The 21717-nt window shown below is 56.0% G+C and overlaps 11 protein-coding genes across 11 annotated transcripts; 4 read left to right on the top strand and 7 right to left on the bottom strand.

The window, feature by feature from the left end:
- Window positions 1-106: 106 nt before the first annotated feature.
- Window positions 107-1330, bottom strand: MGL_0269 (uncharacterized protein; the record flags this gene model as incomplete). Its single annotated transcript, XM_001732442.1, has 1 exon — window positions 107-1330. One exon carries the CDS (start codon window positions 1328-1330, stop codon window positions 107-109), a length of 1224 nt encoding a protein of 407 aa, XP_001732494.1.
- Window positions 1331-1782: 452 nt separating this feature from the next.
- Window positions 1783-2544, top strand: MGL_0268 (uncharacterized protein; the record flags this gene model as incomplete). Its single annotated transcript, XM_001732441.1, has 1 exon — window positions 1783-2544. The coding sequence occupies one exon, from the start codon at window positions 1783-1785 to the stop codon at window positions 2542-2544; it is 762 nt and encodes a 253-aa protein (XP_001732493.1).
- A 409-nt stretch (window positions 2545-2953) lies between these two features.
- MGL_0267 (uncharacterized protein) lies at window positions 2954-4768 on the top strand (the record flags this gene model as incomplete). The annotated part of the gene is made up of 1 exon (XM_001732440.1): window positions 2954-4768. One exon carries the CDS (start codon window positions 2954-2956, stop codon window positions 4766-4768), a length of 1815 nt encoding a protein of 604 aa, XP_001732492.1.
- Window positions 4769-4915: 147 nt separating this feature from the next.
- MGL_0266 (uncharacterized protein) lies at window positions 4916-5842 on the bottom strand (the record flags this gene model as incomplete). Its single annotated transcript, XM_001732439.1, has 1 exon — window positions 4916-5842. One exon carries the CDS (start codon window positions 5840-5842, stop codon window positions 4916-4918), a length of 927 nt encoding a protein of 308 aa, XP_001732491.1.
- Window positions 5843-6192: 350 nt separating this feature from the next.
- Window positions 6193-10416, bottom strand: MGL_0265 (uncharacterized protein; the record flags this gene model as incomplete). Its single annotated transcript, XM_001732438.1, has 1 exon — window positions 6193-10416. The coding sequence occupies one exon, from the start codon at window positions 10414-10416 to the stop codon at window positions 6193-6195; it is 4224 nt and encodes a 1407-aa protein (XP_001732490.1).
- A 587-nt stretch (window positions 10417-11003) lies between these two features.
- On the bottom strand, window positions 11004-13472 carry MGL_0264 (uncharacterized protein; the record flags this gene model as incomplete). Its single annotated transcript, XM_001732437.1, has 1 exon — window positions 11004-13472. One exon carries the CDS (start codon window positions 13470-13472, stop codon window positions 11004-11006), a length of 2469 nt encoding a protein of 822 aa, XP_001732489.1.
- An 820-nt stretch (window positions 13473-14292) lies between these two features.
- Window positions 14293-15060, bottom strand: MGL_0263 (uncharacterized protein; the record flags this gene model as incomplete). The annotated part of the gene is made up of 3 exons (XM_001732436.1): window positions 14293-14390; window positions 14534-14917; window positions 14976-15060. 3 exons carry the CDS (start codon window positions 15058-15060, stop codon window positions 14293-14295), a joined length of 567 nt encoding a protein of 188 aa, XP_001732488.1.
- A 663-nt stretch (window positions 15061-15723) lies between these two features.
- MGL_0262 (uncharacterized protein) lies at window positions 15724-16842 on the bottom strand (the record flags this gene model as incomplete). The annotated part of the gene is made up of 1 exon (XM_001732435.1): window positions 15724-16842. The coding sequence occupies one exon, from the start codon at window positions 16840-16842 to the stop codon at window positions 15724-15726; it is 1119 nt and encodes a 372-aa protein (XP_001732487.1).
- Window positions 16843-17621: 779 nt separating this feature from the next.
- MGL_0261 (uncharacterized protein) lies at window positions 17622-18263 on the top strand (the record flags this gene model as incomplete). The annotated part of the gene is made up of 1 exon (XM_001732434.1): window positions 17622-18263. The coding sequence occupies one exon, from the start codon at window positions 17622-17624 to the stop codon at window positions 18261-18263; it is 642 nt and encodes a 213-aa protein (XP_001732486.1).
- Window positions 18264-18397: 134 nt separating this feature from the next.
- MGL_0260 (uncharacterized protein) lies at window positions 18398-20188 on the bottom strand (the record flags this gene model as incomplete). The annotated part of the gene is made up of 1 exon (XM_001732433.1): window positions 18398-20188. The coding sequence occupies one exon, from the start codon at window positions 20186-20188 to the stop codon at window positions 18398-18400; it is 1791 nt and encodes a 596-aa protein (XP_001732485.1).
- A 521-nt stretch (window positions 20189-20709) lies between these two features.
- Window positions 20710-21613, top strand: MGL_0259 (uncharacterized protein; the record flags this gene model as incomplete). The annotated part of the gene is made up of 4 exons (XM_001732432.1): window positions 20710-21230; window positions 21271-21325; window positions 21380-21541; window positions 21575-21613. The coding sequence occupies 4 exons, from the start codon at window positions 20710-20712 to the stop codon at window positions 21611-21613; spliced, it is 777 nt and encodes a 258-aa protein (XP_001732484.1).
- Between the last annotated feature and the right edge of the window lie 104 nt (window positions 21614-21717).

Below are 21717 nucleotides of genomic sequence, written 5' to 3'. Positions count from 1 at the left end.
TCAGCTTGCGAAGTAGAATGGAGTGCGAGTGGGGGCGAAAGGGGGGAAGGAGGGAGGGGGGACCACACACTCTCTTATGCGTGACAGTAGCTTCGCACGACCCCATTCATGTTTCATTCTTGAACTGTGTATCCATTATATGTGACTGTGTGGCATTATTGGGCCGTTTGTGATCCTCTTCTTTTATGTGATTGTCTCGCTTCACATCACACTCTGCCTCTGTCAAAAAGGGCAGTCCGTGCTTTTCCTCTCGCTTCAAATCTTGCGGCACTTCTTCCTTCTCAGCCGTGGCACGCAATGCAAGAATGGTATCGAGCGAGAGGCTCGCTCGCTTCCCCCACTCGCCATGCGTCTCTGGACGGAAACCGGTATAAAGTTCATATGCGGCTGCATGCAGCCTATCAGCATTTCCATCAGGTCCCAAGTACGAGTTGGCAAGCAAGGTCAGCGCCCCCATCACATGCGGTAGCATTTGAAACATGGAGCGATGCAAGTAGTCATACGCACGCGATGGTGGCATGACTTCGCCGGCATGCAGTCCGCGATATTCTCCGTTCCGCAGGCGAAAGACGGGGATCCTGACGCGCAGGAACTCAATGTGCGGTTGATTCTCGCTCATTAGATGCTGTTCAGAAGCAGGTCTCTTAGGTCCTGCGATTCCAATATTGCGCGCACGCGCTTCAGCCGTTTGGCTTACATAGCAATGAGCCAAACTTAATGCTTCATTCGTAGCGAAGCCCATCGCTTCAAGTACCACGACAGCCCATGCTGTCATGACTGGCGCACGATTCACGACGACGCGGCGTCCTTTCAGAGCTGTCTCTGCCAGTACATGATCGAAAGCGAAAGACTTTTCGTCAAGTGCAGGCTCTGATGCACGAACGTCGCCCCAATCACGCCTCAGCCGTTGTTCTTCACGCATACGCTGCTGCTTTGATGTACGTTCCAAGTCAGTGAGTGCGTTGATTCCACGACTCATCGTATCGTCGTGCGCGAGACGCTGCAGCGTCTGCACAACTCGATCGCGTGTTGACCCTGTGCATGGCGCACCGATTTCTTCTAGCTCTGGCGCTGAAATTCGACGCAGGTGTGCGATGCTCTGTCTTTTCTTGTCCGCTAAAACACGAACGATGCCAATCGAATCCACGACAGATATACCTGCAACAGTATGTAGTGCGTGGATGAGCCGAGGCAATGGCACAAGCACATCGTCCCAGCTAGACGATGTTACGTTGCCACCATCAGAGCCACTGCTTCTCGGTGACGAGCGCGCCCGCTTCAATAGTTGCTGTGCACGTTCAGCTGGTGTAGCTTCACGTTTGGGTGGCATGCGCACGAATATACAGCATGGATCCGGAAAGGCGTTTCGAGCCACGTCGGTGGCGTTCAGCGAGAGGACGGACGGAAGGAAGTTGACGCCACACGTAGGGCTGTGTGGAGCAACTGGCTTCCTCGACCAAATAAATGGTTTGCGAATCTCCTCACCCTTGATTCATGTACGAGTTCGCTCCACTTGCTAGAACCGTCGCTCGTTGACTTCGATCTACCGGCGTGGGTGTTGTGCAAGGGTGCACGACGACAACGCAAGTGTCGAGCGCCATGGCGGTGACAGGGACAGCGAGGATTCCGGCACTTCCTCCCAATTCTCTCTCTGCCGTGGCTACGCATCTCCAGACGCAACATGGTGCACAACCAGCAGGGTCTTGGCGAATCCAATTTCGCCCGTTCCAGTGCTTGCGGAGTGCGCGATCATCCCAAGATATGCAGCGGCATCGGTGTATGATGTGGCATGTAACTGATTCTGCGTGGCCAAACCATGTGTTTGTTGTCTTTGAAGATACGTCGAAGCCCACACGTGCTGGTGCAGACGCCCCTGCAGAAGCTGCATCTGCGACGCCAGGGCTGCGCCGCTGGCATGCCCACGTACTCAGTGCTGAAATTCATACGTTGCTGCGCCAATCGAGTCTACCTGGGCCGCTGGGATCGCCCGCTGGTACACCAGGCCCTGGTGCATGGATCCAGCGAGGTGCGCAAGTCCTGCTGGACGGATTCTCATTCCGTGTCAAGCTAGGCGCACATTCACAGATGCGTCGCGGTGCTCTCGATGCTGTGGGTGAGCAGGAGGAGTGCATTCTTAGCATTGGGAATGTGATTGTCGGATCTGACCGGATTGCTGGCGGCATTGTCGAGATACAATACCTTCCACTGACAAGACTTGCCCCCGATTCTACTCTTCTGGGATCTATCCTTACTATGCTGCTTCCACCAGACATTGTTCACTTACTAGTCCCTCCATCTGCGCCACCTATGCCCCTCTCCCTCCCTACAATGGCCTTGCCCACTATGATATCGCCCACCCAGCTCGCCGAAATCGTGCCCGCGAGTGGCACTTCATCTTCGGCTTCTTTCACGCCTGGAGCGCCTGGATTTGATCCTTGGGAAGATGAGGTCAATACTGACTCTATTGGATGGTCTGGTGTTGAGATGCGCCGGCGCATGGCCTATGTTCATCTTGTCATGCTTCGTGCCGAAGGCCTTGCATAAATGAATACCCACAGCCACAGCGAGATCCACACTTTTATTCTCACATTCTTGCTTGTTATGAAATACTATGCGTTCTACGTCACCTAGGCACATTTTGGACGAGGGCAGCTTTTCACACTCTTTGGCTTTGTAGTACGTGCGACTGGTTCTCATATATGGCGCGACGCGTAGCGTGTCGTGTAGTCATCAAATCGCAGTAGGGCAGATCGAAGAAGTGGCACTTTGGCCAATAGTATGAATCCTCCACACGGCGCTGGCTGCATGCATTTCACCTTACTTGGGTGCCTTGCCGAGCAGAGATAGAGACGATGTACGCGTGTGCGGTTTTCGACGCGGCATTTTAACGCGTCCCACACGAAAACCTATCCTACCTACTATCGTTGTCGTTGTTCCAGCCACCACGAAAGAAATGGGAACGACGCCTCGAGCAGTCCTGCTCAAGGGCCCCACACTGAATTCCAAGGTCTTTATGACTGCAATGCCAGAGCGTCATGAAGACTTGGTTTCGAAAGCGTGTGAGCTTTTCAAAGTACCAGCTGACCACACGCCACAATTGTACGTGGCATGTCAGGCCTCGGTCGGCACAATGCACAGTGAACAGCGCGGTGCATTGCTTCTTGCTGATGCTATGCCCTTCCTCCGTGATCGCGAGCTTATTACACTGCGATGGGTCCCCTCTGATTCATTCCGCCGAGAGAAGGAGGGTCATGTGCAATGGGATCCTCGTCTTGATGATACCCGCCCTTTGACTATGGCCTCGCATGTCCGTCCTCAGCCAATGCCCTTGTGGCGTGGTCCACAGGCTCGTGCAATGCATGTTGCTCGCGTTTTGGAGCGTGAGCGGACGAACGTGCCGTCGTCTCAAGACGATCTTCCTCGCAAGCCTCTTGCTCGTTCGGACTTCTATCCCACTAAACTAGTGTTGACATCCGAGCCATCATCCGAAAATTCGTTCGATTCGCCATCTACGCGCGCATTTGAGCACACATCAGACCAGTCGAACCAACGTACCGAACAAGCGTCGCAGCAGGCACCGGGGCACGTGCTAGAGCAGACATCAGAGGAGGTATTAGCGCGGGCATCAAAGGAGGTATCGCATCAGACACTTGAACAAGCCTCTGAACAGGCACCTGAATCACCTTCCAAGAAGCCATCTGTATTACCGTATTCCATGCCCATGTCACCCCCACCTAGCTCACCGACCGCTTCGCCATCTCACGAGCCAGTTCGCGCGTCACCGCCCAGTTCTCCCACACCCCACCGTGGGCCCAATAATGCCACTCCATTGCAGTGGGATTCGAGTCCCGATAGCGATGACGAATCACAGATCGAACCTACGCGGCGCAGGAAACACGAGTCACGAAAAAGCAGCTTCGGTGCGTGGTGTGCCCGATTGAACCCTTTTGCACGCTCTGATGATGAAGGGTCTACTCGAAGGTCGAGTCCCGAGCCTTGCAGGCAAAACTTGGAGCCGTCCTCTTCTGCTACGACCCAAAATACCTCTTCAGATGTAACTCCAGATTCTGAATCTCCAGAAGACACAGCGGGAAAGACGGCACCGTCGCCATCAACGACGGCTGCTTCTTCTTCATCCACGGCCTCGTCGATGCCTGTCGCGACAGCGTCTACGTCGGCTCCCACACCGGTACTAGCTCCGATGCCTGGCGCTACTCTCACGCCCTCTGACCTCTATGTGTCGGGAACCGCTGCGTACGACATTATGACACAGGTCCTTTTGGCGTTGCGAGAGCATGCGCGAAATGTGCATTGCAAGATTCCGCAGGAATTTTGTGCACGACGCACGGGATTGTCGTCAGGCTTAGGCCTATGTGTCGCGAAGCGTGCTCTCTCTGAAGAGAAGCCGCTTCAACAATTTGCTGAAGCCTTGAATGAGTATCTGGATGCGTGTATGTCTAAGCATGGTGTGGGTGTGCGTTCAGAAGTTATGACTCTGCGAGCTTTTGTTTTCAAGTTGATGGGTGAGCTTCAGCGGACAAGTGCGCCAGCGAGCGACTCGACGGATGCGCTGGAATCGTTGCCGCCAAAAGAGCGTGCCGCTGTCAGCAAGGCGAGCGAGGTGCCGTCACGGCGTCGTGGCGGCTCAAGGAAGCGGGCCACCGACACGGGTGCTGGCGCGGCGACTGGGTCCAGTTCGGTGTCTGATGAGCCACTAGCGAAGCGCACACGTCGCGCGTCGAGACGAACCAGCGCCTACCCGAAGTGATGAAAAAAATCCTTACTCGCAATGCATGCATTGATGACCTACAGACGCCTCACCTCGCTACGAACTCCAGCTTCCATTCATTCTATTATGTACGGCTACGTCATGTCCAAGATGAAGCCGTCTGTACTATATGACGACTACAGGTATCTAAAGCTCGGCGAGAATCATAGTACCCAAACTCTGTACAATTTGATCGCCCATAGAGGTTTCGACGGCATCTTCCAGGTGTCTTTTTGGATCTTGCTTGCCGACATAGTGGGTCTTGATTTGCTCAGGTGTGAGCTTGGCTTCTTCCTTGACGGATTTTTGGTAGTCCTCTGCGAGGGAGAGCATGCGCTTGACCGCTGCCTGGTTGGAATGCTGATGTTCCTGGAAATCGGCGAGTTTGAGCCCGTCTGTCCAGTTGCGCTTGTGTAGGTTGCCCAGCATGCTTTGCTCGAGCTGTGTCTTTCGATAACCAATGGCCATAGAGTAGTAGTGGCGGTTTACGCCGTGGATAAGTGACTGGATTGACGGCTTGTTGAGATGGCCGATATTTGATGTCGTCTGACGAGGTTCTTGGCCGAGCATGACGGTGGATGGGTTAATGAGGCGGAAGGCATCAATGACGACCTTGCCTTTGACGGACTCGATGGGGTCGACGACAATCGCCACAGCACGCGGGTTCAGCTGCTCGAAGGACTGCTGCGTATTGATATCGACGCTTGAGAGCCAGCAGCCGAAACCTGGATGTGAATGGTACCAGCCGACGACAACTTCTGAGCGGCCTGTCTGTTTGAGCATATCAAGCATCTTGGTTTGGAAAACGGGGTCCACAGCCTCCACGCTTACACCAGTGCCTGATTGGGGCATGGCAAATACGTCCACCACAGATACAGTATAGTCGTCGACAATGGTGCCCAGTAAAAGACCCATCACCTCCATTGGCACGCCAGCACGTCCGTGCTTGAGCATCTTGAGCAGCGCCAAGCTGCTAATGTATACGGTTTCTGCATTATCCTGCTGAGGCACGTCTCCATTTGCGACGCCCATTGAGCTCATGTGCGGCTGACCCATGAGTGATTGCAAGTCCATGGTGGCGACGGTTAACGCAGCGATGTAGTCGTCGTCTACGGAGTGCTTACGACGATCGAGTCGATCACAGCGGCCGTGACAAAAGCAACGCGTACATTTAGTCAGCATATGTCACACGTACGTTCATGCACCTCCTCCACGGTAGTACGCGCAGTGCGTTCTCCAAGCGATATAGCGATTGACGCCACGACGAGGGGAACCGCGGCCGTGTGCATGCGGGCGCGAGCACATCGTGGGCGTCGGTGTGTCATGTGGCAAAACGTCTCGTACTTCTTTGCGATATAGTCATTATGGGATGCCTACAATTTTTTTATGTCTAAGAAAAAAAGGCGCCGGTGCGACTTATCTGGCTACATGGATGTGGCAATGGCGGTGGACGACGGTGCATGGGGAATGGGATGTTTCTTTTTTAATGCATTCATGCGCGCGTCCAAGCTTTTTCTCAGCGTGGTGGATGGTTCATGAAGCCCTCTCTTATCGGCAGCGACCAAGAGACTGTCCATGAGCGTGTAGGGGAGGCAGGCCTTTGGCTGTGCATTGCTCGTGCGCAATTCACTCAAGGAGGCATCGACAAGCTGAATGCAGTAGGCAAGAGCATGCTCAAGCATACCGTACTGCATCCATACACGTATGAGTACGTCGGGAGCATGCTGACGGAACCAGTCAATGAGCCATTCAGGCGAGAGATCCCACGCTCGGAGAGCGATGAGACGCTCGGCAATGATCCGCCTGTATTGGACGCCATGCTCTGTCGCTTCTAGATGCACGCGCAAATACTTCCATGCGCGCTCATGCGCATGACCAGGCCAGCTTGCGGTGCGAGCTGATCGACGGAGAAAGGCTGCGTTTGGGTCAGCCTCTTCCTCGTCGCCCATGTACAGTGACTTGAGTGCTTCGTCCTCGTGTTCGTAATGCGCGGCACGCTTGTGGAAAGCACGCTCTAGCAGGACGCACTTGAGTGTAAGTGCATCGAAGAAGCTGTCCATGGGCAGTTGGAGCTGTTCTGCCGTAGACCAAGCGGCGTCGTAGTCGTCGTTGGCCACAAACAGGGGGAGTGCATCGTCTGCACGCCAAGGCGTCGCGCCATGAGCGAGTTCCGGATACGTCTGCATAAGCTGCAAACGGGTGAGGAGCTCATGGTACTCGCGGCGCACGTCGGCCAGTTGCACAATGGCAAGTGATGCTGGCCCTGCAGGCTGCGGCACATAGTGTGTGACTCGACCACGAAGCGCATGCCGATCCGTCGGGCAACCGGTGGCGGCCAGCGAGTCGGTGTTGTCATGCGCGAACCATGCAAGAGTAGCAGGGAGCAGGACAAGCGCATTGATGCAGACCAGGAAGCTCTGCGCCTGCTGGACAGCATAGGCCTGCATGGACTCTAGCGACGGCGCATCACGTGTGAGGACACCTAGTCGGTGGGCGTGTTGGTACATGGAGGCGGCAGCGCTTTTGTAGTCGCCGCGGGATACATGGTATGCATACAGGATGTGGAAGTACGACGGGTGTGCGAGGGGCGAGGCGTGCCTGGCTTGGAAGCTGAGTGTGCGCTCGATGTGTGGCTGCCATTCAAGCAGATCGAGTCGCAGGAGCGTGCGAGTTTCCTGCGCTTCGCACAGCGTGGTGACGAGGGACGTGATGCAGGTTGTGCGCAGATCATCAAAGGGCAGGCTCAGGATCGTAGCACCGGCGGCTTCATACATGTGCAAGGCAAGCTGAGAGCGGAATACGAGTGTCCACACTTTGCGGGCGTCTGATTCGAGCACATCCTTGGCACCAGCCTCAAGCGCATGCATGGCGTGGCGATAGCACTCATAGGACGTACGGACATCGCCTTCCACCAGGGTGGCTGCATGGCACCAGAACCGGAACTGCGTTGTAGGATGATCGCTTGCTTCGAGCACGTCCGCTGGCAGCACGCGTTCCCAAACGGGATGTGTCTTGGCGGCGGCTGTCAGCGCGGCGTTGACACACACAAAGCCCTGGTACGCTTCATGCACACGTCCGCGGCAAGCGTCTGCCTTGGCAATGAGATACGTCGTCGAGGGCGTGCAGGCCGTGTCATGCACCAAGACCGAGTCGTTGCTACCGGTGGAGGAGGAACAGCTGCTTGCTGCCGTCAACAGACAAGTGCGCACGACGTCAGGCGCATCCGTCAGTACGGCATTGCAGAAGGCATCGACGGAGGCGCCCTGCGGCACGCCGCGCTGCAGAGCACGGTGCACAAGGCCCACAGTCGGCTCGTCATCTATTGAGCTGGCAAGCACGTACATGGCACGGGCCGTATGCCAAACATCGGTGGCGATCGAGCGAATTCGCTGGATCTGCGGCACATGCGTGTGTGTCACGAGGGAGAGCAAGACCAACAATGCACGTGTGCCATGCAAGCGCGCATGAACGCCTGCCATGTGCGCGTACGCAGTGAGTGCATCGAGCCACGCGAACGACGGCCAGGAATCGTGCTGGTACAGCGTGACGAGGCGCTCGGCCTCACGAACTAGGCCGTCGCCACCCATCTGCTCGATCAGCGCCGACAGACGGCCGTGGAGAGAGGTCGGAATTCGCACCCGCATCGGACTTGTTGTGCGCTGCGCCTCTGCGATGTAAGCATCGACCAATCGTGGGGCCCGTGGTCCCAGCGAGTCGTACAATTCTGCAGCGAGCGTCGCGACGCGCAGCAGATGTGTGCTGCCATCATGGATGCGGGCATAGTCTTTGAGGTCATGTGTGCCGTCGCTATGCGGCAGCTGAGCCAACGAGTTGACCACGTACGCGTACTCAGCGCTCGCCGCCTCGCCAGCGAGGCGTGCGCTTGGACGATCCGGATGCGGCGCTGCTGCTGCGAGGCGCGCTGCCAGACTCGCGAGCCAAGCGCCAGCATCGCGCGCACACGCGATGCCGAGTGCGTGCCGAGCGATGATGCACGGCACGTCGTCGAGCATGCAGAGCCGGAGTGGCCAGCGAGCAGCGCGATCAATCAGCTCGACCCGGCGTGTGAAGCGGAGCCACGCCTCGAGGGAGCCGGCGCCGACTGTTGCTGCGATCGCTGCGACGATGCGAGGAAGAGGCTCACCCATCACGTGCACGCCCTCAGCCTCGAGCGCAGCTGCAAGCGTCGTCGCACTGAAGCGCGCGGGCTCGCACAGGCGAGATACGAAAACGGTCGCGACCGCGCTGGCCTGTGACTCGAGGGCCGCATCCATGTCTGGTCCATGCAGCGGTGTGTACGGAGAGAGGGGATGGACGGTCGCCCAAGGGTCATCGGTGTCGCCCAGGACCAGCGGCGCCTGGTTCACAGCAGGCGCACGAAGGCCATCGACGAGCGTCGTTTGCAGCAAAGGCGCACCCGCAGCATGCCACAGGAGCCAAACGCGCCACACCTGCCCCGTATACACGACGGCCATGTCGCGCAGTTCGATATCGGGCGCATTCGTGCGGGCATCACAAGCTCGTGACCACACGAGGGCCATGTCGCCGACGCCGCCAGACCAGCTGCTGCTCTCCTCGAGCTCGACACCATACGCTGCAAGGCACGCGGCGGCCTGCATTGGCACATACACCAGCACATAGAACGAGAAGGAGCGGTCAGCAGGATAGAACAGCTGGACAAGAGGCTGGGTCGTGCGCTCTTCCCACACCGTGTCGGACGAGCCTGGCAGATCGAGCGTGCGGACAAGGGTGTCGGTAGCAATATTCCACACACGCAGCTTGCGATCACGACACACACTGAATGCGAGCGGCGTGTCCGTATCACGAATGTGTGTGGCCAACGCGAGCGTTTGTGTGGGAGCGACATGCTCGCTATGAGAGCGAGAAAACAGACGCGAGAACAGGAACGTGGACGGCCGAAGCACACTTTCGAGCCAGGCGCCTGTGAATGCGCCGCGATCGTCGAGTTCGCTGTTGATGCGCAGGAGCGCGCCATCCGCGCACGACACGAGAATTAGGGCAATATCAATCACATGCACGCTCGTCGCTACGGCTGTGTCGGCGAGCGACGTGGATGTCGATGGCGAGCGCGATGGCTGCGACGTGGATGCGGACGCCGACGATGTCGACGATGCGGACGCGTGGCTGCTCAAGTGCAAGATCTGGTGCTCATGCGCCCAAGCGTGTGGTAGTGGTTGCCCACGTAAGAAACTCGCGAGTGGTAGGCGCAGCCGATACAGGAAGCCGGTTTGTGTGATGGCCAGCACATGGATGTCACTGGACGCAGCGTCTTCGACAATGCCCACATGCGCGAGGATCGGGGCTGGAAATATGAAGGACATGGGTGGCGCATGAAGCTGCGGGCCGACAATCTGCACTTCGAGCTCGCGCGTCGACACCAACACGCGGGCGAGTGCCATGACGTGCGCGCCAAGCACGCTGACATGGCAAGTGGCTGCATGGGAGGCATGCGATGCGACAGTATGAGGCGCGGCAGCGTCGCCGCCGAGTGAGGGAGACGTCGACGACACATCCCGCCATGCTGCGCGCCGTGAACTCGGGACCGTGTAGGAGCTGCGTGCATGTGGCGTAAGTGTGCGTGGATGGAGCACATCCAGAGGCACGGACGCAATGCCTTGAGGCAGCATCAAGGCAGGCAGATAGACAGGCGGACGAGGTGTGGAAGGCGAGTCGTGCTCGATATGCGCAGGTGCGTGGCGGCTTCCTTAGGGGTCTAGCTGTTTCTTCGTCGCCGGGTCAAGGACGACGTGCTTCGTCAGCCTTGGGGCGATCGACGAACGAAACGCTTTCTCGAGCTGCGCTCTCTCTCTATCTCTCTATGTCATTTTGGCCACTGGCTAGCTGACGCACACATGCATACTTCCACGTCTTCACATGCAGAGGAATTACGCATGTGGTGCATAACGACGGCACGCGTGACACGAGGCATTTGCACCGCACAGCGCGGATGTTCGTACATGAATTTTCACACACACAACAAACAGTCCCTGTTCGAGTGCTCCACGCCCGTCTCCATGTGCCTGCCATACGTAAAGGGAGGGCATCCGTCCGCCCCTCTTCCCCAGTGTATGTAAGCTCGCCCCTGCTCCATGTGTGAGGAGTGCAGGAACATGATACCCTCCTCTATCATAGGCCTGCGCGCATGTGTATGCATGTGGTATATGTGTATAGAACACACTATGTATGTAACTGTATGCGCAGAGGCAGCGTTCAGTCATGACACGAAATCAGGTAGTGATGGGTATGAGGTATCACTACGCTGCCTGATAAAGTCGTCGTCGGGGAATTCAAGAAGACCATCCGATGCTTCTTCCAGATCAGCATCGTCGTCTTGCGGCACAGGGCGTGTAAGGAACTGCCGCTGGAAAAGCCCGCGCTTTTTCGCCGGCTTTTGCGTCACATGACGTGGCGAGGGCGGCGATCCTGACAATGCAGTCGCAGCTGGCAGCGCGCATGTCTCTGGAACATCTTGCTGTTCAGCACCGGCCTGCACATTGGCCGCCTCTGTCTTGGGCGCAGCAGACGGACGCACCGATTCCGTCGACACGCGTGGCACACGCCCATGCTGCTCACGTCCTGACGCTGCCGTCTGATCCTGCGTGCTTTTCGACACTGCCAGGCTCTCACGAGGTGCACGCCGAACGACATGAACCGGCATACGCGCGAGGCGGCCCGGGGGCGGGGCACGCATTGCGGCATTGTCGGGCTCAGCAGGTGGCTCTAGAGGCGCCGATATCGACGACATACCTGCTCCATTTCCAACGCTGCTGGTCTCTACGCTAGGAGCACGTGCAGTCACACTGGATCGCGGTCCGTGCGTTCGCGAAGCTGCCGGTGCGATGCGCGGCGCTGGAGGACCCGTGGTGCTTGCGCGCAATGACACACTGAGCCGAGGAGCATGCGATTTGTGCGTGATTGTCGACGAGGTTGCTGAGGAGGCCGCGGTTGAAGCCGTCGGTGCGGAGGCTGCTTCTGTTGATGAAGTACGGGGCCGCACCTTCGACAGCCGCGGACCTGCTGCACGAGATGCGACTGGGCCAGCTGCTGAGGATATGCTAGGTCCAGGACCTGGGCCTGTGCCATGGCGCTGTGTGCTGGGTCGAAGCACACGTCGTCGTGGGCTCTTGCGCGAGATGCGCGCTGGCGACGACGATATGGCGCTGACTTTCGATAGACGACGCATGTTTATTTTTGGCGCAGCGGGCATGGCAGGCACCGTAGGCACCGTAGGCATCACGGGCACAGCCGGCTTCGTGTCCGAGACACGGACGCCCGTCATGTCCTGAAGCAGGGCTGAGCCCTCAGCTAGTGTTTGTTGCCATGCCTGCTGCACAGCCGCACTCGTATACGTGGATGCACCGGCATTGTCATCACCTCCTTTCTCGCCGATAGCGGCCACCGCACCACAAGCCTGTTGCAAAGCCGACGTCGCTCGCGCTGCATACGTCAGCAAAGACACCATGCGTGGTGCTAGCACATCGGTTAGCACGCACTCAAACGCCTCACGCGCTCGTTCATGCGTATACGCACGAACCTCCGCCGCATGATGCGCGTGCATAGCATCATACAGTGCCTCGCTTTCGTCATGCTGCGCAACGAGCGGAGGTGCTTCATGCGGCACCGCAGGCACGTCCAGCGCACCTGCCGTATCAGCTTGACCGCAACGCTCGATGAGGCCGCGCAGAACTGACACTTCCGCGTCAGACGAACACGAGGCTAACACCGTTTTTGCAGCACGCAGCGTAGCGTGCGCCGCATACGACGTTGCATACCCCGGGGGCACACCGTCTTTGGCACGTGCTGCGGCGGCGATCAGCTGCGCGTGCGCTTGCTCCAACTGCGCAGCCCGCTCCGTATCGTAAGTCGTTGCATGTGGTGCGCGAGCGAGCTTCTCTTTCAGCTCGGCAATCTCCGAGCGGAGGGAGGCAATCGCCTGCACATACTGCGCTACATGCCGGTCGATGTGCAGCAAGTTGCGAGACACCTTGGTCTGAATGTTCTTGGCCTGGTTGGCATACTTGAGTGTGTTGTGTGTCTCGTCGTAATGCGCACTAGACGGACTCACACATGCGATCATAACAGTCTTGCAATTGCCACCGAGGGAAAACTTGAGCAAGCGGGTCAGCTTGCTGTTCCGGTACGGGATGTGTCGGCTCCGTGTGCCTCCGCGCTGGTTCACGTTCGACTGACACAGTGCATTGATGCAGCTGCCCAGCGCAAGGAGCGATCGGTTGATATTGGCGCCTTCCTTCATCCGCATGCCGTGATTCGTCGTCGCAGACGCACGCTCCGAGCCTGCGAGATCAATGATATTCAGCGATGCACTGCACATTTCCTCGACGGTGTCGGCCGTGCGGGGGCGTCGAGTCACATTCACTTGCAGTACCGCATGACTCCGGCTACTCACAGCGTTCGCCTCGGTCGGACTTTGTGTTCGCCGCTTGTTCCCTTCAGTAATCATGTCGAGGACCTGCTCGGGCGACTCGGGAATATGCTCGGTAATGCCAACGACCGAGATCTTCCTAGCTGCATCCTCTCGCAGGGCCAAGCCGCGACCGGCTGGCGTGGGTGTCTCAGACAGAAGGTCACGGATCGTCTCGTTGTAAATCTCCAGATACGAAAGTCGCAAATCCGTTTCATACTCGTGACTTTCTGCTGCAATTCGTTCATAGAGGCCTTGCATCGTCAGGAAAATCAGACCAGGTCGTCCGACGTGCCGCTAATCGTATGGGTTTTCCCGCATCCGGTTGCTCCATATGCAAAAACACTCGCATTAAAACCACTTAGCAGACCAGCAAACATGGGCTCAATCGTGCCGCGATACACTTCGCGCTGCGTCGTGGATGGCGGAAACACGCGGTCAAAGGCATATCGTACATCCCGGGGACGTCGACTATTCCCATGGAACTGCATGTGTGACGAAAACGTCCCACTCCGACATCGACTCGCTGCATCTCCTGTGCCATGCCCGATGCTATGGCTGCTACCGCTACCGGCGGTGATGGCGCCACTTCCTCGCACCATATCTGGCTCCACTGGGTCAAACACCAGAACGCGGTCGTCCACGGGCGCAATAATATTCCGAATATAGTTACTTCGCATCGCGGCAATAGTACTTTGCGTCCGGCTAGGCGATGCTGCCAGCCCACCATCTCCTTGGAATGCCTTGCTTGTATCTATAGGGGCAAGTGAAGAAGCCTCTTTTGCATTCAGTGGCCGCACGCGCACGACCACCTGGATCGATGAGTCAGTCATCTTGCTCGTGGTGCGACGGCTCGTCCCTCTTTCTCTCTTTCTGTCTCTTTGTTTCCCCTACAGTCCACAATCCACAAGCCACTAGCTAACGATAATTACCGCTCGACCCGTCGACGGGATCGAACTTGTACGGCTCTCGCCTCTCTCCCGGCCTGTGTCCCAGGCGCCCCCAAGGGTCGTCGTCCTGCCTGCCGTTTGTATATGTGAAACACACACACACACACGCACACACACACGCACGCGTCGAATCACGTGAACCATCCTACCAGCGGTACGCCGCGTGGCACGCGAACTTCATATGCACGATACGCCTCGCCAAAAAAGGCGCGTAATGTATGCTCCTCGACTAAAGTGTTAGCAAGTATCTCGGGGATGGACCAAGAGCAGTCTTTGGATTGGGTTCGGGCGATACTAAAGCCATTCTTGTCTCGCACGCTATCACCCCCCACCTATGCCCAACCAAGCGTCTCGGCCCATGGATCCACGTACTTTGGATGCGGTGCGCAAAGAAACGCGTCAGTAGAACAGCAAAGCCCACCGTTGCTACTGGGTTGCCAAGAAAAATCTGTGTGCCCAGAGCCCACCAGAAAAAGCCTGCATAGGATGGGTGCCGCGCTAATGCGTATACGCCCGTTGTCACAAGTGTATGGTCTTCTCGTTTTGTGTGTGCGAGAGCGTGACTAAAGTTCGTTGATGCATGGATCATTGCAAACGAGCGGAGTAATTGGCCTGTCAGAATGAGTGCCAGTCCCACGCATTGGATGAATTGGGTGTGTTTCCATGCTGGTCGCGTGCATGCACACTCCAGCATATATTCCAAAACGCCAAATATATGGGCAGCCACATATTCAAATCCGTTTTGTAGCAGGAACGCTGGGTACCGCGCGTGCCAATGTGAGCATGACTCGTGACGGACCAACGGCGTACGTACAGTCAGATTGTAGGTGAATAGGATTCCAGTAGGCCGTCACTACGAACTCGAGAAGGTGGAAACAAGACCACACAAGCAGATACATCTGCAACGGAGCAAGCCATGCCACATACTGGCTTTGTTCTAGCAGATGTCGCACCAGTACAAGCACACCTGGCAAACACCCACCCACCAGCGTTCCTAGAACAAATGCGGTAATCGCGATGGTTCCGACACTGCCTGCTAGGTGCGTAGGAATCACAACAGGGTGCTTGGCATAGAACCATGACTGCCAGGCCATTCTGTCTCTTCCTTTCACACTGTCTTCTCGCTAGCACGTCAACGCACTCACGCAGACGGTCTATTAACAAAGTAGCAGCGCTGAGCGACCGTTGTCGTTCGCCTGTTGCCCTCGCCAGCCGTGCGGTGTGCACGAGCGAATGAAATCGCTCTTACCAAGCATCCAACAAGAAATATATGTGAGAGACAAAGAACAGCCTAGTAATATGCACGCCACGTGCCAGATGCGGGGCAGGGAGGTCGTGAACAAGAATCTCTGTCAAATGTCTAGACCCATTCATCATCCTCATTGGACCAATGGTGAGAGTCAAGCTAACGCGAGACTAACCACATTGGTCGATCCTTTGTTCTAGACACCGAATTCTACCAATTCGTCACTGCGCTCCGTTGACGTTCGGCTCCGTCTCCCGTCGTATCCTGTCGTGTCTTCGAGCTGTAAGCACGCGTGTCTGTATATCTATCAGTTGTGTTACTCTACAATGGCCCATGCAAGCCGTTGGCCTCCATAGAATGGTGACACCTGCAGTTTCGTAGGGTCGCCGTCGTCCTTCCCTAGGCATGATGCATGGACGTACGAGGCCGGTACAGGCTTGTCATCGGGTGTGGTACGGCGCAGCTTAACGACTCGACCTGGCTCAGCAGGCTCGTTGTAGAAGCGACGGCCATGCTCACTTACATAGCCAGCAAGCTTGTCCAATGCACCAAATGATTCTAGGAGAGTCGCACACAATGGAAGAAGGACCGCCGACGTGTACACACCGGCTGCACATCCGCATTGGTGCACAAATTCAGCTGTCGAGTTGTTGCGACTCGCTGGCGATGGGTACTTGGAAGCAATCGGGTGCGGTGCAGAATCCGAGCCGAGGAAAAAGCGTGGGTGCCCTTCGCGGATGACGTCACGGAGCGCTGCGCGATCATCTGGCGTCTTCGCAACAGGTTTGCAGAAATGCAGGGGCTTCCCAGCCCAATCGTCTACGATCAACTGCAAGTGGTGCGGCGTAATGGTGCATGCGACAGTATCACCGCATCTTTTTACGCACTCGACGGCAGCGCGCGTCGTAGCGTGCTCCAGTACGATACGTAGCTTGGGAAAGTTTGCATGAATTTTTTCCAGGTGGGCCAAAAACAATGGTTCTGCATTCAACACACAGACGCCTGACTCTGGATCACTGGGGATCTCGCCGTGCAAGTTGAGCACCATATGGCACTCTTGCATAGCCTCAAATACCGGATAGTACACTTCGTAATTTTCAATCCCGCCATCACTATTGGTCGTTACGCCCCGTGGATAACTCTTGACGCCACGCACGCCTGCCGCTGCAGCGCGTCGGATTTCGTCTGGCGTGATGCTCGGTGACAAATACATCGTTCCAAGAAAGCGGGTATGGGGTGCATGCTTTTGAAGCTGCGCGATGTACTCGACAGTCTGCTCCGCCGATGTGAGCGGGGGAGTCACATTCGGCATCACATAGGCGAGATGCATGCCGCCCAGTGCCACATGGGGCGTCACCAGCTCACTCATAGGTCCTTGCCGGAGGTGTACGTGGAAATCTGCCGGCGAAGGGACGGTAAGCGTGTTAGCATCCATGGCGATGAAGGGCAAGTCGCGGACAAGATCAACGGTGGGGTCAGGACGAGTAGTAGGTTTTGGGTGGGTGGGTCTCGTGGATCCACTTTTAGTTGATCTGTCTTGTCACGCGCTTGACACGCGAAACATTAACTTAATGTACTCGGAAGAAATATAGGTAAGCCGCATTGGCCCATCGGTTTCGACTTGCCTGCCAATAGATCGGCCGAACTAGGAGGTCCTCTTTAGCGGCCGCCGCACGAACCAAGTCGAGTGGGGAAAGACGTCAAGACAATGGGTTCACGAAAGATGAATCTTTTCGCCACGATCGGCCACCTTATTCAGGAAGAACGCTATGAGCGGTGTGAGTGATGCTCCACCATCCTACGAGGATGTTATATCCAGTACAATTCACGAAGCATCTTCTTCACAAGCACAAGCGCCAAGCTTGCCGCCACGCCCTGCTGTATCTACTTGTACGGCCGTGCCAGCACCGCCGGTCGCGACGACGTCGCATCCATCAGCATATGGGCCCAGTAGTAGCTATCCTATGACATCCAATGTCGAAGTAGGGACTGGAGTCGCTCGAATCCCTATGATGCAGACGCCGCAGAGCCCATCGACTCAAAGTGGTGCGCTTGGCCCATTCCCACGCAGTGTACCAACTAATGGTCACCCATTCATGCATCGAGGCAAGGTTTTGTTATACCCGCGCACTGTATCTTCTTGCAATCGATGTCATCGCACAGGTTACTGTGACAATAATGTATTAAAACCATGCAAACGCTGTTGGAGAAATTATGGCTACGAATACAAAGGCAAGATCAAAGACGCGTACGAACAGAGAGGAGCACATCACTACTTGGACGACAAAGTGCTTCAGCAACCTTTGGTTTATCAATTCGTCTATTTCGGCAGGACCTACACCTACTCAGCCGTATTCCCAACCGTATACTCAAACATACCGGCCGCCATACCAACAATCGTACTCGCATCCCTTTGCTGTGCATCCTGCCTCTGCAAGTACATCTCATGGCGGCACTTCGCAACAGTCAGAAGTATTTCCGGAGGACAAGCACAACTCAGCACCACCTCGATATGATTTGGCCTCGCAGACGTCAAGTGAAAAGCCTCTCGCTCAACAGAACTATCCGTCTTACGCACAGCCAACTGTGCCACCTATGCAGCCAGCGCAGCCCTATCACCCCATGATGCCGATGCCACCACAGCCGCCTGTGTCACGGACCGTTGGTCCTACTATCAACTGGTACGGATATATGCCGCCTCCTGGCGCTGTGACCGTGGCGCCTGGCGATCCTCGCATCGGTGGCGTACTATGTTACAGGTGCGGTGGGTCCGGCAGTATTGAAGACCTGATGTCACTGTTCTTTGGCGACGACGAATGCCCTGTGTGTGGCGGAGCAGGTCGGATCTCCGGCTAGCATGTCGCGCAGAACAGCTCTATTATTCTCTCAGCTCTGTTCTCCCAACCCTCCTTCCAAATTCCCTCCTCGGCTTTCTCTTTGATTGTGATGATTATTTGCGGTACTTGAACCGCTTAAAGTTAACTGCCAAATTAGTCCTTAGGTGCTCTCCTTCTCTCTCTGTATGTACACGTACAATGTAATTGTAGAATGCCACGATCAAAGCTGCTGCGAAAGCCACGTTTGAACGAATAGTCCCATTCTCGCTGCACAATACGAAAAGCCACATCTTCATAGGGGGGGCCAGCGCTAAAGCGTAAAAGGACCGTTTCTCCAGGTCCATCAGGATCAGGCTGCACGCGGTACGTCGGTGCTTTGAATGGATCAATCAAATCTGGATAAAATATATGAAATTTGTAGCCCTGCACGACTTTCGGCGGCGGGTTATTGGCATCATAATGTGTTTGATTGTACCGATTCCACTCATAACCCGTGTGCACTCGGTTGAAGTAGCGTGGCTTGCGTGCTTCATACTTGCTTTCCCAGTGGTATGCCTGTTCGACAAGACGGACGTCGTCATCGAACACTTCTTCATCCACACCCATCGCACGCGATGCTTCTTTTCGTAATAGCATATCTTCGACAGATTCGGTCTTCCCATCTTCAGCGGCTCTTGCACCCGCTGAAGCTCCTATTCCGACGGTTGGCGTCATTGACCAGGCCGCAGGCACGTGTGACACGAATGCCTGCTGGAGGACTTGTTTCCGCGCATCACGCAATTTGTCACGTAGCGCTTCTAGGGTATAACGGGGAAGGTGCTGCTCTTCATATAGCAATTCGCTGATATCTCGGCCAGCCGGTTCCATTTCGTTCGCGTCCCAGACGTCTTCCAGACCTTTATGCGTGTGCATTTGCATGTGCGCCTGTTCTGCCACAAATGCTTGTTGCCGACGTGCTTCACGCCGCTGCTGCAGCCGCAGTTTGGCGATACGGTTCTGTGTTACAGTCGCATGTAAGGCGCGCAGCTTTGCGGCACTACGCCACACGACAATCCGCTTTAGCATTGCTTCCCAGTATTCGACGTCTAGTGGCTCGCCAGAGCGCAGCTTCGCGCGCACGGATGTCTGTAGATCCAACAGCTGATCTGCTGACTTGTCTGCGAGCATGGCATCGACATCAGCTACTATGGAGGCATCGATGCGCTCAGGCTGTGCATCATTCTGTACTGCGTCACAATGTCTCAATTGCTCATCGCAAACAAGCAACACATCCTTCCAGTAAGCGGCTCTCTTCGCATCCTTGTCAAGCCGAACAAGCGTCAGTACATCTGAATGAAGCTCACGTAATTCACCCGGAAGTAACGAGCGAATAAACGCAACTGGCTCGTCCATGTGTATGTCCAACGTGTCGTCAAGTTCATCACCCTCATCATCACTATTCTCTTCATCAGCCGACACTGGGGTGGGCACCTCTGTCCACAGAAGTTGCACCACAAACCAGTCGATTGGTCGCGCTCGATGATCGCGCACACGGATCACAGCACGTGCCTTGTTTTGTTCCAACACAAACTCGTCCTCTTTCGCAACCCAGTCTGCCATGACACTCGCTTCCGCCTGCCGCGCACGGAGAAGCTCCTCCTCTTCGCGCTGCTGCCTTGCACGCTCGCGCTGCTCGCGACGCGCGGCGAGTCGCTCCACCTCTCGCTCAGCCTCAGCACGCCGCTCAGCGTCGCGTCGCTCAGCTTCTTCTCGCGAGAGCCCTGCGCGCTGTTCTTGCACCTCTTTCTTTTTCCATCGAAACTTTTCGCCCGCTCCTGTATCGCATGACTCACTCAGCACTTCATCTGTACGCGCACGCTTGGCCGATGGCAGTTCGTGCTCGTCTCGTCCTCCATTCTGTATGCGACGGCTGCTGCTGCTTCCAGTCGTGGACCCTTGTGTCATTCAGGCTCTGCAGCTACACTAGACGAGCAGCGTACGGACGCCTATCGATAGTGCGTGCACACGCAAGCACACACGTCTTACCAAACAGGCAGTGTGATAACGAGTGAGTTGACACGGTGTTCATACCACTCTTCCGTCTACAGACACTCCCATTCATCATGCACGGAATTACGCCGACTATGGCGTGCCATCGAACCATTTTCATCAACGCAGCTGCCTACTAGGACATCGTGTATCACGTGTTACAGCATGTGGAGATTTTGAGAGGCGTGCATGTCAACTTGATCGTGTGACAGGGAGGGGCGAATCACGCACATATCGGGCGGAAGGTGGGGCTGACCGTTCCGATAAAGACACTGGGGTTCGACGTACGTGCGTGCGTGTCGAGGGAAAGGAAGAGAGAGTGTGTGAGTGAGTGAGTGTGCGCGTGAGCGAGCGTCCCTCTCTCTCTCTCTGTGTGTGTTTGCTTAAGAGTGCGCCCGTGTGCTTGAAAAGAAGACGACGCTCGTCGATCCCTCCCCATGTCCCTAGAATCGATTCCTGCAGATGTGCAAAATGCACTGCAGACAAATATCTCTATGCCAGTTCAGCTGACAGTGATGTACCCGAGTTTCCAGGCACCAGACTATTCAACTGGTACAGACTCAGTCGTTGGCCGCATATGGGCATTTGACACTGTTTCAAATCTGGTCGTCTTGGAGACGGGCAATTCTAGTGCACTTCCACCTGCGATGCGGCGTGCTGCAGCTTCGGCTGTGTATGAAGCTGGATCGACTCGTGGACCGTCTTCAGGCTTAGTTACAGGCTTTAAGATTGTTCGTGCATCGAGTATCAAACAGTTGAAAGTGCTAAATGAGGCCCAGTACGAGAAGCTTATGCCTCATGGTCCTTCTCAGCTCACGCACATAAGCGCGGTGCCGGTCGCTGCTATGGAAGTGCGCGAGGCAGCTGCTACGAAAAAATGCCAAGAGCGTTCGATGCAACTAGCACCCTCGGAAGCTAGCGATATCGGGCAAATTGTCTTTGATGCCGTGAATAAGACGTACGTGACTGCGTTCACAGCGGGGCTGACGCGTTCTCAGACTTCCGTGCCGTTGGCATGAATCGCACATCATTGTTCTGGACGAAGTCGTGATTGTACGTTTGTCCACACTGTCTTTGTATTCATTCTCATACTTACATCTATTTCAGTCGGGTCCTTCGTACAGTGTCTCAGCTACCTATGTGCCCAGCTTGTCACGAAACCAGCTCGAGCGTCTGTTGAACGACGACGACGTTGATGCTGTCCAGATTGCCTCGCATGTAGAACGCGCAAAAGATAAAGCACGCACCTGGCTGCGCGTCACAAAAGTGGTATGTACTATGCTCGTTGGCTCACCTTGTCAGCTCGACGGTATCCACACGAAATTCGCCTTGGTAGAGTAGCCATCGTCCGTACAAAATAGAACGCACGTGTTCTCCACGTGGCATCCTCTCTGCCGCGACTAGGCTTTGTTCTGGTGCGCCCCGTCGATGAGCGGCAACGTACG

Source organism: Malassezia globosa (genome assembly GCF_000181695.2).
Source record: "Malassezia globosa CBS 7966 chromosome Unknown mgl_sf_1.1, whole genome shotgun sequence".
NCBI classification, from domain to species: Eukaryota; Fungi; Basidiomycota; class Malasseziomycetes; order Malasseziales; family Malasseziaceae; genus Malassezia; species Malassezia globosa.
The sequence above is the reverse complement of the archived record's forward strand: the minus strand, read 5'-3'. Positions and strand labels throughout refer to the sequence as shown.